General features: G+C 30.6%; 1 protein-coding gene across 1 annotated transcript; it reads right to left on the minus strand.

Annotated features, from left to right (window-relative positions):
* Nucleotides 1–269: 269 nt before the first annotated feature.
* Nucleotides 270–7,944, minus strand: LOC104881507 (probable disease resistance protein At1g61310). The gene is made up of 5 exons (XM_010661939.3): nt 4,677–7,944; nt 3,930–4,385; nt 2,188–2,673; nt 842–1,673; nt 270–523 (listed from the first exon to the last, which is right to left on the minus strand). Exons 1-5 carry the CDS (start codon nt 7,461–7,463, stop codon nt 474–476), a joined length of 4,611 nt encoding a protein of 1,536 aa, XP_010660241.2. The 5' UTR covers nt 7,464–7,944; the 3' UTR covers nt 270–473.
* Between the last annotated feature and the right edge of the window lie 8,595 nt (nt 7,945–16,539).

Genomic DNA, 16,539 nt, shown 5'->3' on the forward strand with positions numbered 1-16,539 from the left:
TCGAATTTCTATCATTCTTGGGGTTTATACTTATTTAGGGTTTATTTGGGATTGATTTTGACAAAAGTATTTTTAAACCTATAACACTTTTGTTGCTAGTACTTATAACTCTCAATCTCAAATTTGATGGTCCTCATATGATGAGTCCTGTAGAACCTTAAATTTATGTTTTTATACCTCAAGCCCAACTGCTTCAAGCCTAACCAACTATAAGCAATAATAAATCCATAAATAGAGATTTATACTATGATACAAGTGGAGATTCATTATGTGACTCAAATAGTAACCATCCATAATTATGAAGAAATTTCAATAATTATGAACAATGTGGAAAATATCATACAATCCAACAAATCTATATAAACCTAAAATATAACCAAATAGATTAAGATAGAGAGATACATATTGCATTAACATGGTTAGAAATCAATCCAGCCAAAGAGTAACATTCCCAAGAACAAAACATGATGTAATCATAATGCTGAACCAGCTCCCAATTCCACAATCTCAGCCTCAACATTACCTAAAAAACGTAAATAAATCATTATGAGCATTTAATAAGGTTAAATAAAGAGATTACAATTACTAGTGATTGCAAATGGTATATATATTTATTTATACCATTTGCAGTTTCAGAATAAAGGTTTTCGGATCTACTTTATTTATTTTCAAAATACAGAAACAGAACATTCTGCAATATCATTTCCTTTGATGATAGGATAGATATTTCATAAAATAGTTCAAAACATTTCATTTTAATGGTTGCTAATTGGTATAATAATAAATGTCTAAGTATGAATTGCGCTTGAGAAATCTAAAAAGGTCTCACATCAGTACATACCATGTGCATTTATAAACGAATTATGGATGGTGGTATTCGGATCATCCTGCCAAGGCCACTCATCATCTCCCACTTTTATTCTTTCTAGCCTTGGTGTAGTCACGAGGCTTGGAGAGAACATTTTCATCTTGGGGCATTCTTTCACCAGCATCTGCTCCAAGGATGGGAATGAGAATATATAACCACCCGAACTGAAGCTTGTGAGGTTTGGCAAATACAGAAGCTCCATGTGTTGCAATTTGTAGAAAGTAATCTCATCTATTGCTTCCCCTCCTTCGTTGGCAACTACTTCTTCCATCATATCTGATCTACGTATTTTGAGTGTTTTGAGTTTTACCAAACTTTTAGCTACCGAGGGTGATATCAAACTTCTCAGACTACCACAAGAATGCACATCTAGAGTAGCTAAATTCTGGAAAGATACCGGGGATGGTACCAAATTTATCAAACTGTCACAATTCCACTCTTCAAGACTCTCTAGACTTTGCAAATCAAGGCCTGATTTGGAGTTTTCCTTCCACAAATGCGTCAACGCGGGAAGATCATGCAACCTTATTTCTCTTAACCGTCCAAGCCTCTTGGCTTGATTTTCCTCGTCAAGTCCTTCAAGTTGGAATACCTCTTTGACTGAACTACATTCTACCACGTTAAGTACTTCCAGATTATGTAATATATGAAGCATAAAGGAAGGAATCACAACCAAAATATCTCTATTTTCACATACATCCAGAACTCTTAGTCTGGGAAAGCAATCCACTGGAAGTTGGTCTGGCCATATTTCTGTATCTTTGTTCTGACCCAATGCTAATTCCTCCAAATTAGGGAATGCAACCTGGGAAATGGTTGGAATAAAACAAATTTGTTATCTCAGTTATAACTAGGATATGCACATCTGCAAAGAAGTGTTGTTTTATTTATTTATTCCAAGTAAAGAACATGGAAAAATTAATATAATTTTTTATGCTATTTACAGAAGATGCACTGGACATCCACGTCCAGAGTTCTAATTTTATGCTGTCATTTAGCATCTGAGAAGTATGATGATGCAAGGTGTAAGTCACTTGAATAAAAATGGATTGGAAAGGTGGTTCACAATTGTTTACTATAAGTTGGCTGGTTATAGATTAAATAATTTTTGGAAACCAATAAAATTTACAATAAATTGCAATATTGGTTTGAACCATATACAGGGAGGAAAAATGGAAATCAAGGATGCTCTCTAAAGGAAGTTGTGGATCAAGTAGGGGCCAATAATTAGTTTTGGGTTCTGCATCCACGTTTTCATGGGTCAAGTTATTTAATGTAAAATTTAAGGAAACGTGATAACGTAAAATTAGGAAACTCACATGTGGGAGCAAGAAAAGGGGCATATCAAGATTTCCCTCACCATGTCTTTGTTGGAATGTTGGAGTTTCGAATGCAAATACATCGAGTTTATGACACTCCCACACTATTAGTTGTTCCAACAATGGCCACTGTGAAATATGCGCCCCCGGGTAGAAACTCCTGAGTTGATGTAGATGGGAAAGAGTGAGAGAGGTTACTTTAGGGAATACAAACGTATTCCTTAATGAACTGCGATCCACATTCACATTTGTCCCTTCCACATCAAAAACCGCTTCTAATGAGCTACAATTATCTACTAACAAAACCTTTAGACTCTGTACCCTTTTCAGCATACAAGATGGAAAAATATTCAACAATTGTCCACATGATGATACGGTCACCTCTTCTAGTTTAGAGAAGGAATCTTGAGGAATTTGGTTGTGCCATATTTTTTTCACATTATCCAGTCCCCAGATGAATGAGAACTTCAAGCTAGGAAATGCAACCTGCAGAGTTCATCCCACCATTTTGTTATTTATATATTTTGACTAACTGAAAAAAGAAAATTATCCATGTGTAGGAAAACACAATAAACTACATCTTAAAGAAGGGTGGAGGAAAATGTACATGCTTAAACAAGTTGAATTTCATTATCTAAAACTATAAGAATTTGTAAGGAAAAAATCAATCAAGAAATAGCAGAGTTCCCGTAGAATTCATTTTAATACAACTCTCATACATTTGAAATGTTCCAAAAGAGTCGTTTGTTTGGTTTTTCCTTTTCCCATTTTTTTATTTAATTGTTAAAGCAAATTACTTTAAGCCTTAAATATTTTGATTGATTCTTATCTAATTGTCTTAAAAAAAAATTAAACCACCACAATCTCGTGTAATTTGGATGAGAATGAATTCATTATGAACTACAAAAACTTATCATACAAAAATACTACTTAAATACTTTTTATTTGTTTATAAAAAATTCCTTTATCTAGATAATAAATTAATAAAAAATAAATCCATAAAATTCTATACATTTATCACACAACAAAATAAAAATAAACTACCACTAATTCTAATATATATTTCTTAATTAAAAAAACCCAAAACATAATTTACATTCATCTAAATATTCATTAGAGTAAATAATTCAATAAATTTTGTAAATCAAAAAATAGAATTTGATATTCTTTCCCAAATTAAAAATATAAAAGTTAGTGAATTAATTTCAATAATCAAACATATACTTCAATTATAAAAGCATCATGCAAAGATATGTACATTGTGTAGAAGTGTTAACTTAGAAAATTTTCTAGCATTTTTTTACTAATAAAGTATAATTAGAAATCATTTTTATTATTCCAATACAAATTTTCATAATAATTATATAATTAATTATTATAAAACTTTTATAATATTAATAATTCAAATATTTTAGGATATTTGAATATTATTTTTTCCAATTAGAGTAAGAAGAAATATCATAATTAATTTTATAAATATTTTAATAAATACAAACTACATTCAACGTCCACCATTCAAACCTGAATAAAAATAAATAAATTAAACATTTAATTATATTAAACTCTATTATTAACCGTTAAGTTAAATTTAGGTGAAAAATGAAAATAAAAAAAGAGAAACAAGAACCAGCTCAATCTAAATTTTCTTTATTTTCCTCCAATAATTTGATTGATAACAATGTTAAAAGGAAAATTAAAATCATAAGAATTAAAAAGAGAAGGATTCTGAGAGATAAACTAACCCTTTCATCAAAGAGCACCGGGAAGGGGGTATCAAGGTCTGTATGGTGAAGCCTTTGGAGGGAATTATATCCAGGGGAGAAGCTTGTGAGGTTGGGCAAATATAACAGTGAAATAGAGAATAATTTAGGGAATATGATATTGCCTACAGGAGCAGAAGCCATGGAAGAAGGGAAATGATTTTTGGAGCTGCCATAGTTGCACATGTGCCTCAACTTTGGTAGACCAAACAACGTCAGTTCTTCTAATTTAGGGAGGAGCTCAACATGCCCATCATCAACATTTAGCTCTTCAAGATCAAATACGTGTTCCAGCTGACCACAGTTTTCCACTATTAGTTCTTCCAAATTCTGTAACAAACTGGGTGGGAATAGTTTCACCAGTGACTTGCAATTCTCCAACTTGAGAGATCGGAGGTTGCCCCCCAAGGAAAGCAGACGTTGGCCATCCCTGATCTCCTGTAACATAGATGTATTGCATTGTATACATAAAATTGCAGCAATTAATATAGAGTGAAAATAAATCATGATGATAATATGTTTGTCAAATTAAAAAAAGCAGTCTATTAATTATATTCAATCAATGCTCTGTTTTGATTGGTGACGTTTTATCTTTGCTGGTAAAGTCTCATCATGAGGGGATTCTTGCTGACTCAAATCAATTAATGAGGGGCAAGTCTCCAAGTATTTGAATTGAAGTGATTAAAAAGGCATTGACCAGATAGAAAGGATTATCAAGGTTTGACATACCGGTTGGTTGAGAGGTGGTGTACTAGGACCAACAATTGTGCTTGTAGGCTTCGAAAGCACCGGGTTCTCCTCAAAGCAAAAATTACTGAGCTTGGGTAAGTCCTGTAATGTCAAGTGTCTCAATTCAGGGAATAGAGGCACATTAACAGTATCTTCTTTTATTTCTTTCCTTCCTTGGGAAACCATCTCAACCATACTCTCGCATCTAGTTACTTTTATTTCTACAAGTCGGGAAAGGCATCTAGCCACAGACAACGAGAAGAGAAATTTCAATCCATCGCAATCTTTCACTTCCACTTTTCTCAAGCAACCAAAGGACCCTGCTGGAAATTGGCCACGACATACTTCTTGCAAGTTAATCAGCTGATTGAGAGACAAGGTCTCCATAACAGGAAAGGCACCATGTGATGGAGTCAGATCCATCGAGTTCACAATATATTGAATCTCTGGACTGCTTTCGACATTGAGATGCTTTAATTTTAAAAAACCCTCCCCATCTAATTTGGAAAGAACATTAGTACCACCACACAATTCATGCAAGTGTAGATCTTCGGTTCTCTTCAACAACTTGATGATACCATCCACCAGATGGAGGCTTGTATCTAACTTGTTGAGCTTCAATGTTTTATTAGTTTCAAAAATTTCTCTCCAGCTCCAGACATCACCTACAAATATTCTATATCTCACCAAGTTATCAAAGACTATGTCTTTTGGCAGCAACTTGGCATCTCGTATTTGTATGTCCAAAGAGGTTAAATGAGACAAATGCTTCAACTCAGCAAGGCAAGCATTACTCTTTCCTTCCCCCTCCCATTGAGTAAAGCTATTTGCCATACACAAATTCTCTAATTGGGACAAGCTTGATATGACACCTGATGGAATTACTTTTAGTTTCGAAGAACCGCTCAAATCTAACAGCCTTAAATGAGTCAACTGTGCTATTTCTCTGGGCAACTGTTCCATATCAGAATCTATAAGGCTAAGAATTTCTAATTTCTTTAGCTTTGCAATTATAACAATGTCTCCCACCTTGCATCCATTCAAACACAATGTTCGAAGATTTGTAAGGCAGTGAAGTGATAAGGGCAGTGATGGAAGTTGCATTCGAGATAAATCTAATACTTTGAGTTGCTTCATCTCTTCAAAAAATTTGTTTGGGATTTGCACTGCCAAATTGGTGTTTACATCATAACATCCAAAAAGTTCAAGTTTTGGACATACCAGCCCTTCTGGAAGTTCACGAATATCACAGTCATGCAGACTTACCGAGGTGACCTTCTGGAGTTCATCTATCCTTGGCCATCCTTCCACTCTTACAGTAGTATTCTGGAGTGTAAACACATGATGTTGATCGGATGCAATTTTTCTGGCAGTACTCCGAACAAGATCATGCATTCTAACAACTGCATTATGGCCAGTTTCTAGTAACAAATTTGAGGATTTGAGGGTTTCAACCAATGTATCTATTCTATTTTTTGCCTCTTCCAATGTATTAGTTCCTTGAAATAATCGCAGACCCACACCATATTTCAGCAAGTCCCATATATGAATATCATTTTGAGAAATTAAACCACAAAGCAAGAAAAATGACTTCACTTCAACTCCCTTCAAGTGTTCGTAGCTCAACTTCAGACTTGAGTATACATTTGCTGTCAGTCCTGTTATGTTTGTCGAGGTTTGTGATTTCAGTTGTAGTCGAGCATCCTCCCAAATGGACACACTCTTCTTGCCTTTCAATGCCGTTGCCACAGTTACTATTGCAAGTGGCAAACCCGCACATTCTTTTGCTACATCAACAGCTATAGGTTGCAACTCTGGATTTTCAATGGAACCAGCTGTGTTCTTAAATAAAATCCATGTTTCATCTTCTTGCAAAGGTTGAACTCGAAAATCCTTTTGAGTATCCATCTCACTGGACAAGATGTGTTCATTTCTAGAAGTTAGCACTAATTTGCATCCTTTGTGGTGATCTGGAGAAGGAATTCCTATTTTCTCCAAGTCAAGTTTCGCCCAAATATCATCCAAGATGATGAGGATGGTCTTCTCCTCGTTCATCCTCTGATATAGTCGAGCTGCTCTTCCCTGTTCACTCTCCTCCTCAAATTTCATACCTAGCAGGTCTGCAAGTTCCCCTTGAATTTTTTTTAAGTCTGGAGTCTGTAACACAGCTGCCTTGACCACCTTGTCGAATAACTTCTCTTGAGCAGCTTGTTCAGCCACTTGTTTCACCAGCGTGGTCTTCCCGACACCGCCCAACCCCCATACCCCGATCTTGTTGATCTTGGCATCCCTTAAGGCCTCCATGACTTCATCCAAAGTCAACACTCTTGATCGTAAAGCTTCGGAAGGTGCAGACCTTATCTCTTGCTGAGGGGCACGATATGATACCCTCTCAAATTGGCCATCTCCATGGATTTGAACAGCAACCCCTGCCTTCTTCCTTGCTTCCCTGCTTAGCTGGTACCGGGACTTCAAATTAGGACACAACCCTTTGAAACAACTCTTCCGCGCCTCCTTCTCATCTTCAAGGAATTTGCAAACATTTTGTATGAACCCATCAGCACGTGTCATCCAATTGCAAACATCATCCTCGATTTTATGTCCATTCCTAATAGCTTCATCCACAGAGTGCTGCTGCCTAGCCCTGGCATCCCTCAGCTTCTCAACCTTTTGAGAGAGATCCTCAATGTTGGTACGGTAATTAGACAGATAACCCAGCTGACGTACAACTGAATCAACCAGGTACTCTGAAACTTTTGCTGCAACCGAAACAACAATTTCTACCATTTTCTACCTGCTACTCCTTTCTTCTCTTTTGGAACACGATCAGATCGATGACAGAAAACCAAAAAAAACAGCAGCAGTAAACTAACAACAGGCTGCTAGCTACGGGAATCGGTGTCGCAAAAACAGAAATCAAGGAAATTGAAAGGTTTAGCAAGCAAAGGAGCAGAGCGACATAGACATATGGGCAAAATGAGAATGAAATGAGTAGAGAAGATCAGAATGAGTATGAGGGTGGGGAGAGTTGCAAACGATCTGGCAAAGGGCTATGGAGGGGAATAGAGAGAAAAAGCATATGGCTGCTATTGGATTCAACTTGAAGAACAGAAGCAGAGATGTTAAGGCTGATGATGTGAGAAAGGAAACAAGTAAATGAAAGATTTCAGCAATCAAATGTGAAGAAAGCTCTCACCCAGCAAAATGAAAATGAAAATCCCTAGCGAGAATGAGGATGAAAATGTAGAGTCACGAGACGAAGCTCGTACAAGGCCCTCAATCATTCAAAGTTGAAACAGAAACCCAAACCAGGTCATCAATTGTGTTTTGAATTACTGATTAGAGTAAAAATCAAAATCAAAATCAAAATTCATTTTTATAAAAACAAAAACTCATCCTTCTTAACTTATTCTTATTATTTGAATGTATATCAAATATTTGATGAGTATGTTATCATATTTGCAGTTTCTAATAATAAATTGATATCTTTGAATATTTGGGTTAACCAAAGTATAATTGGTTTAAGGTTTTATTGGCATCATGAAAAAGTTGAAAAATAATAGAAAACCAAAAGGTAAAAAATTATAAAATATAAAATTAAAATATTCTAAAAGAAAATTCTATATAATAAAGATTATTTAAATGTTTATACATTTTTAATCTTTTCATAATTTATTTAAAAAGAAGTAAGAAAAGAAAGTTACACTCACAGTGTTTTTCCTTTTCTCATAATTTATTTAAATATTTCAAGATCCAAAAAAGAATAAATAGTCAAAATTGTATTAATTGGTTTATCATCTAAGTATGAAAAAAAAATCAAATATAATAAAAATTAATTTAAAAATTAAACATTTTCAAAATTTTATTTTTTTGTAAATAAAATAAAAAATAAATATAATAAAACCTTGATAAATAAATTCTCTATCAATTAATAATCTTATTTAAATAATAAAATCTTTAATCCAATCGGATTGGTTTATTAAATAAATAAACTACCAAATAGATTGGTTAATGAAATTTAAAAAAAAATCTTAAGCGACCATGTATAGAAAATCAAGAAGACAACCTCTTATACTTGTCAAATTTTATTAAATTTTTTTGAAGTTTATTAATTTTTTTGTTATTTTTTGTTGATAAAAAATTTAGAGGGAAAAATAAAATGAAAGAAAAAAAAAATAATAAATTAGTTTTATATATTATTTCACATTTATCTAATTAAAATTTAACTTTTTATATCAAAATTAAATAATTTTAAAATATATGAGTTTTAAATCAATTTTATATTATATTTTATAGTAAAATTAAATATGGAAATAATATTTTTTATTAATTTTTTAAAACCGTATTAGTTTATGAATATTAAGAGAGGGAGAGAGTCCTATCCAATAGGCATTGTTAGAGAGAATATGACATGGTCCTGTCATAAAAAAAGAAAAGGACGGAAAATGACAGGGTTTATCGTATCAAAGAAAAAAAATCATACCAATAAATTTTGAGTTAGAAATCGGGGTAAAAGGGGTTACTTCGAAGAAACTTTACAATCTCATATATGTATAAATGTTTGTTGAACTTTTTGTAAGTAATTTTCATATTAAATAAATAAACTACTAAATAAATAGATAAGTTAACAAATTTTTTAGAAATCCTTAAGTGACACTATCTATAGAAAATTATGAGGACACCATTTTATACTTGTTACGTTTTATTAAAATTTTCAAAGTTTATTAATTTTAGGTTTTTTCTATTTGTGACAATTTTAAAGGAAATAAAATAAAGAGTAAAAATAGGAAGAAAGTAAAAAATAAAAAATAAAAAAATAAATTATTTTTATATATTATTTCAACTTTTTATATAAAGATTAAATAATTTTAAAATATATTAGTTTTAATAAATTTTAATTATATTTAATTTTCTATTACATTTTTTTATGGTAAAATCAAATATGAAAAATATTTTTTTTATTGGTTTTCTAAAAGTTTATTAGGGTGTGTTTGACACTATTTTTATTCGAAATGTTTTTATGTAATTTTTTTTTAAAGTATTTTTAGAAGAATCACTTATCAAATGTTTTTTCAAAAAAACTTTACAAGTGATTTTTTTAATTTTTTAAAAGTGTTTCCTAAATTTTGAAAAATGTTTTTTTTTTTCTAAAAACACTTTTTATGCTAAGAAACACTTTTATGCTAAAAATGGTTTTAAAAAACACTTTTATGTTAAAAGCATTTTTTCAAAACATTGCAATACGAACTCTTAGTTTATGAATATTGAGAGAGAGTCTTATCCTACCAAAAAGAAAATGAGAAAAATGACATATTCCTATCATATCAAAAGGAAAAATAAAAAGAGAAAATGACATTGTTGGAGAAAGAGACCACAACAATAATTCATATTGAGAGATATTGAGTTGAAAATCAATCTCTATACAAAAAAAAAAAAAAAAAAAAAAAAAGAGATAGAGAGAAAAAAATGACATTGTTGGAGAAAGGGTCCATAGCAATAATTCATACTGATGGATATTGAGTTAATCATTCTCTTAGGCACAAAGGAGGCTCCAAAATAAAAAATAAAATGACATTGTTAGAGAAAGTGCAATAATTCATACTAATAGATATTGAGTTGAAAAGCAATCTTTTAGGCACAAAGGAGGCTCCAAAAGAAAAAAAAATGACATTGTTGGAGAAAGGGATCCACAGTAATAATTCCTATTGATAGGGAAAAAAAATGACATTGTTGGAATAGATATTGAGTTGAAAATCAATCTTTTAGTCACAAAGGAAGCTTGAAAAAAATAATTCAAATGACATTGTTGGAGAAAGGGGTTCACAACAATAATTCATACTAATAGATAATGAATTGGAAACCAATCTCTTTGGCATAAAGGAGCCCCCAAAAAAGAAAAACAAAAAACAAAACAAAATGACAAAATAACATTGTTGGAGAAAAAAAATAAAAAAAGAGAGAAAATGACACCGCCGGAAAAGGACCCACAACAATAATTCATATCAATAGATGTTGAGTTGAAAACCAATCTCTTTCTCCCAAAGGAGGCTCCAAAAGAGAAAAATAAAACAAAACAAAAATGACATTGTTGGATAAAGAGGTCCACAATAATAATTCATACTAATACTTATTGAGTTGGAAACCAATTTCTTTCACACAAAGAAGGCTCCAAAAGAGAAAACAAAAAACAAAAAGATTAAAACAAAACAAAAAAAAAACAAAAAAAATGACATTGTTGAAGAAAGGGATCCACAACAATAATTCATACCAATAAATATTGAGTTGAAAATCAATCTATTTCTCACAAAAAAGGCTCCAAAAGAGAAAAACAAAACAAAACAAAAATGATATTGTTGGAGAAAGAGGTACACGACAATAATTTATACTAATACATATTGAGTTAGAAACCAATTTCTTTAGCACAAAGGAGGCTCTAAAAAAGAGAACAAAAAACAAAAACACAAAAAAATAAAAAATAAAAAATGACATTGTTAGAGGAAGGGATCCACAACAATAATCCATACTAATAGATACTGAGTTAAAAATCAATCTCTTTCTCACAAAGGAGGCTTCAAACAAGAAAAACAAAACAAAACAAAAATTACATTGTTGGAAAAAGATATCCACAACAATAATTCAGATTAATATATGTTTAGTTGGAAACCAATTTCTTTGGCAAAAAGGAGGCCCTAAAAGAGAAAAACAATAGACAAAAAGACAAAAAGACAAAACCAAAAAAAAGAAAAGAAAGGAGAAAATGACGTTGTTGGAGAAAGGGATCCACAACAATAATTTATACCAATATATATTAAGTTGAAAACCAATCTCTTTCTCACATAGGAGGCTCCAAAAGAGAAAAACAAAATAAAACAAAAATGATATTGTTGGAGAAAGAGGTCCACAACAATAATTCATATTAATACATATTGAGTTGGAAACCGATTTCTTTAGCACAAAGGAGGCTCCAAAAAAGAAAACAAAATAAAAATAAAAATAAAATAAAATAACATTGTTGGAGAAAGGGATCCACAACAATAATCCATACTAATACATATTAAGTTGAAAACCAATCTCTTTCTCACAAAGGAGGCTCCAAAAGAGAAAAACAAAAAAAAAACAAAAGAAAAATGACATTGTTGGAGAAAGAGGTCCACAACAATAATTCATACTGATACAGATTGAGTTGGACACCAATTTCTTTGGCACAAAGGAGGCTTCAAAAGAGAAAAACAATAGACAAAAAGACAAAAAAAAAAAATGACAATATTGTTGGAGAAAGGGATCCACAACAATAATTAATGCCAATAAATATTAAGTTGAAAACCAATCTCTTTCTCCCAAAGGAGGCTCCAAAAGAGAAAAACAAAACAAAAATGATATTGTTGGAGAAAAAGGTTCACAACAATAATTCATACTAATACATATTGAGTTGGAAACCAATTTCTTTAGCACAAAAGAGGCTCCAAAAGAAAAAACAAAAAGCATAAAAAAAAAATGACATTGTTGGAGATAGGGATCCACAACAATAATCCATACTAATAGATATTGAGTTGAAAACAAATCTCTTTCTCACAAAGAAGGCTCCAAAAGACAAAAACAAAACAAAACAAAAATAACATTGTTGGAGAAAGAGGTCCACAAGAATAATTCATACTAATACATAATGAGTTGGAAACCAATTTCTTTCGCACAAAGGAGGCTCCAAAAGAGAAAAAAAACAAAAAAAAAAAAACAAAACAAAACAAAAAAAGACAAAAAAAAATTACATTATTGGAAAAATGGATCCACAACAATAATTCATACAAATAAAAATTGAGTTGAAAACCAATCTCTTTCTTACAAATGAGGCTCCAAAAGATAAAAACAAAACAAAAATGATGTTGTTAGAGAAAGAGGTCCACAAAAATAATTCATACTAATACATATGGAGTTGGAAACCAATTTTTTTTAGCACAAAGGGGGCTTCAAAAGAGAAAACAAAAAGACAAAACAAAAAAAGAAAAAAAAAATCACATTGTTGGAGAAAGGGATCGACAACAGTAATCCATACTAATAGATATTGAGTTGAAAACCAATCTATTTATCACAAAGGAGGCTCCAAAAGAATAAAATAAAACAAAACAAAACAAAAATGACATTGTTAGAGAAAGAGTTCTACAACAATAATTCATACTAATAAATATTGAGTTGGAAACCAATTTCTTTGGCACAAAGGAGACTCCAAAAGACAAAAACAAAAGACAAAAAAAATAAAAAAATAAAAAAATAGAGAGAGAAAATGACATTGTTGGAGAAATGGATCCACAACAATAATTCATATCAATAGATATTGAGTTGAAAACCAATCTCTTTCTCACAAAGGCGACTCCAAAAGAGAAAAAAAAAAAACAAAACAAAAATGACATTGTTGGAGAAAAAGGTTCACAACAATAATTCATACTAATACATATTGAGTTGGAAACGAATTTGTTTGGCACAAAGGAGACTTCAGAAGAGAAAAACAATAGACAGAAAGACAAAAGAAAAGAAAAAGGAAAAAATGACAATATTGTTGGAGAAAGGGATCCATAACAATAATTTATACCAATAAATGTTGAGTTGAAAATCAATCTTTTTCTCACGTTGGAGGCTCCAAAAGAGAAACAAAATAAAACAAAAATGATATTGTTGGAAAAAGAGGTCTACAACAATAATTCATACTAATACATATTGAGTTGGAAACCAATTTCTTTAGCACAAAAGAGACTCCAAAAAAGAAAAAAAAAATAAAATAACATTGTTGGAGAAAGGGATCCACAACAATAATCCATACTAATAGATATTGAGTTGAAAACCAATCTCTTTCTCACAAAGGAGGCTCCAAAAGAGAAAAACAAAATAAAACAAAACAAAACAAAAATGGCATTTTTGGAGAAAGAGGTCCACAACAATAATTCATACTAATACATATTGAGTTGGAAACCAATTTCTTTAGCACAAAAGAGGCTCCAAAAGAGAAAAAAAAAATTACATTGTTGGAAAAATGAATCCACAACAATCATTCATACCAATAAATATTGAGTTGAAAACCAATCTCTTTCTTACAAAGGGGGCTCCAAAAGAGAAAACAAAAAGAGAAAACAAAAAAAGAAAAAAAAATCACATTGTTGGAGAAAGGGATCAACAACAGTAATCCATACTAATAGATATTGAGTTGAAAACCAATCTATTTATCACAAAGGAGGCTCCAAAAGAGTAAAATAAAACAAAACAAAACAAAAATGACATTGTTAGAGAAAGAGGTCTACAACAATAATTCATACTAAGAAATATTGAGTTGGAAATTAATTTCTTTGGCACAAAGGAGACTCCAAAAGACAAAAACAAAAGACAAAAAAAATAAAAAAAAATAGAGAGAGAAAATGACATTGTTGGAGAAAGGGATCCACAACAATAATTCATACCAATAGATATTGAGCTTAAAATCAATTTCTTTCTCACAAAGGAGGCTCCAAAAGAGAAAAATAAAACAAAACAAAAATGACATTGTTGGAGAAAGAGGTTCACAACAATAATTCATACTAATACATATTGAGTTGGAAACGAATTTGTTTGGCACAAAGGAGACTTCAAAAGAGAAAAAAAAATAGATAGAAAGACAAAAAAAAAAAAAAAATGACAATATTGTTGGAGAAAGTGATCCACAACAATAATTCATGCCAATAAATATTAAGTTGAAAACAAATCTCTTTCTCCCAAAGGAGGCTCCAAAAGAGAAAAACAAAAATGATATTATTGGAGAAAGAGGTCTACAACAATAATTCGTACTAATACATATTGAGTTGGAAACCAATTTCTTTAGCACAAAAGAGACTCCAAAAGAAAAAACAAAAAACAAAAAGACAAAACAAAAAGCATAAAAAAAATGACATTGTTGGAGAAAGGGATCCACAACAATAATTCATACTAATAGATATTGAGTTGAAAACCAATCTCATAAAGGAGGCTCCAAAAGAGAAACAAAATAACACAAAACAAAACAAAAACGACATTGTTGGAGAAAGAAGTCTACAACAATAATTCATATTAATACATATTGAGTTGGAAACCAATTTGTTTAGCACAAAGGAGGCTCCAAAAGAGAAAACAAAAAGACAAAACAAAAAAAAAAAAGAAAAAAAAATGACATTGTTGGAGAAAGGGATCCACAATAATGATCCATACTAATAAATATTGAGTTGAAAACCAATCTCTTTCTCACAAAGGAGGCTCCAAAAGAGAACAACAAAACAAAAATGACATTGTTAGAGAAAGGGATCCACAACAATAATTCATACCAATAGATATTGAGTTGAAAACCAATCTCTTTCTCACAAAGGAGGCTTCAAAAGAGAAAAATAAAACAAAACAAAAAGGACATTGTTAGAGAAAGAGGTTCACAAGAATAATTCATACTAATACATATTGAGTTGGAAACCAATTTCTTTGGCACAAAGGAGGCTCTAAAAGAAAAAAAAAAAAAAAAAAAAACCAAACAAAAAAAAAAAAAAATGGCATTGTTGGAGAAAGGGATCCACAACAATAATTCATACTAATAGACATTGAGTTGGAAACAAATCTCTTTGGCACAAAGGAGGCTTTGAAAGAGAAAAAAATAATAATAATAATAGAAAATGACATTTTTGGAGAAAGGGTTCCACAATAATAATTCATATTGATAGGTATTAAGTTAGAAACCAATCTCTTTAGCACAAAGGAGGCTCCAAAAACCATCTTTATTTATTAGAATTTTTGAAAATCTTTGTACTACTTTAGCAAGAGGAAGAATGAAGGTTGATGATATATATTTTATTTACATCAATGCGTAATTCAATTACTGGTACTTGATATTTGATTACACAAAAGTATTGTTTGATTTATTAAAAATAAAAAACATTACATAAAAAATAAAGGAAGAAATAAATTTGAAGAATCATATAAATTTTGTCAATTTCAAACCTAATTTTATTGATTTTTATTTTCTTTTATATTTTGTTTTGATTTTAATTTTTCTCAAATTATTTTAAAATCTAAATAAATTCAAAAGACTTTCTAAGAAAAACCCATTATGTTATTAGCTTATGTTTGATATTTAGTACATGCTAAGAAAAAGGGGAAAATGTTAAAAATATGATTTTCTCATATTTAATTTTACCATGAAAAATATATTAAAAAATTAAATATAATTATAATTAGTTGAAAACTCATGTTTTTTTAAATCATTTAATTTTTATGTAGAAGAGTTAAAATAAGTGGTCAGATATAACATATAAAGCATAGAAAAAATCATGTATAAGTTTAAATCTATTTTTTTTTTATTTTTCTACATTTTTTCCCTCTCATTTTCCCTCAAAGTTTTTAGGAATCAAACATAGTCTTAAGGAAAGAAAATATTAAAGAAATGATTTTTTTCATGTTTGATTATACAGTAGAAAATACCAAAGAAAATGAAATATAATTAAATTTAGGTAAAAAGTCATCTATTTTCAAACTATTTAATATCTATATAGATTAAGAGTTAAAACAAGTGAAATAAATTTGATTTTTCACTTTTATTTCCTTTTACTTTTCTTCTCTATTTTTTTCCTCTTAAATTTTAAAGAAAATAAACATAACCTAAAAGATAAAAGGAAAATATTTTTTAGGCAAAATGAGACCATCTATTGTCCAAAATGAAAATCCAAAGGTAGCCATTGCAAGAGTCTTCTTGCATAAAACTTAGAATATACAAATAAGGATTTGGAGTACATAAGATGTAATAAGTTGTCCCCAATTTGTAATTTTATACACACACATAGAGACACACACACAAAAACACACACGTCTAACACACAAAAAAAAAATG

This window comes from Vitis vinifera, chromosome 14, assembly GCF_030704535.1.
Source record: "Vitis vinifera cultivar Pinot Noir 40024 chromosome 14, ASM3070453v1".
In the NCBI taxonomy this organism is placed as follows: domain Eukaryota; kingdom Viridiplantae; phylum Streptophyta; class Magnoliopsida; order Vitales; family Vitaceae; genus Vitis; species Vitis vinifera.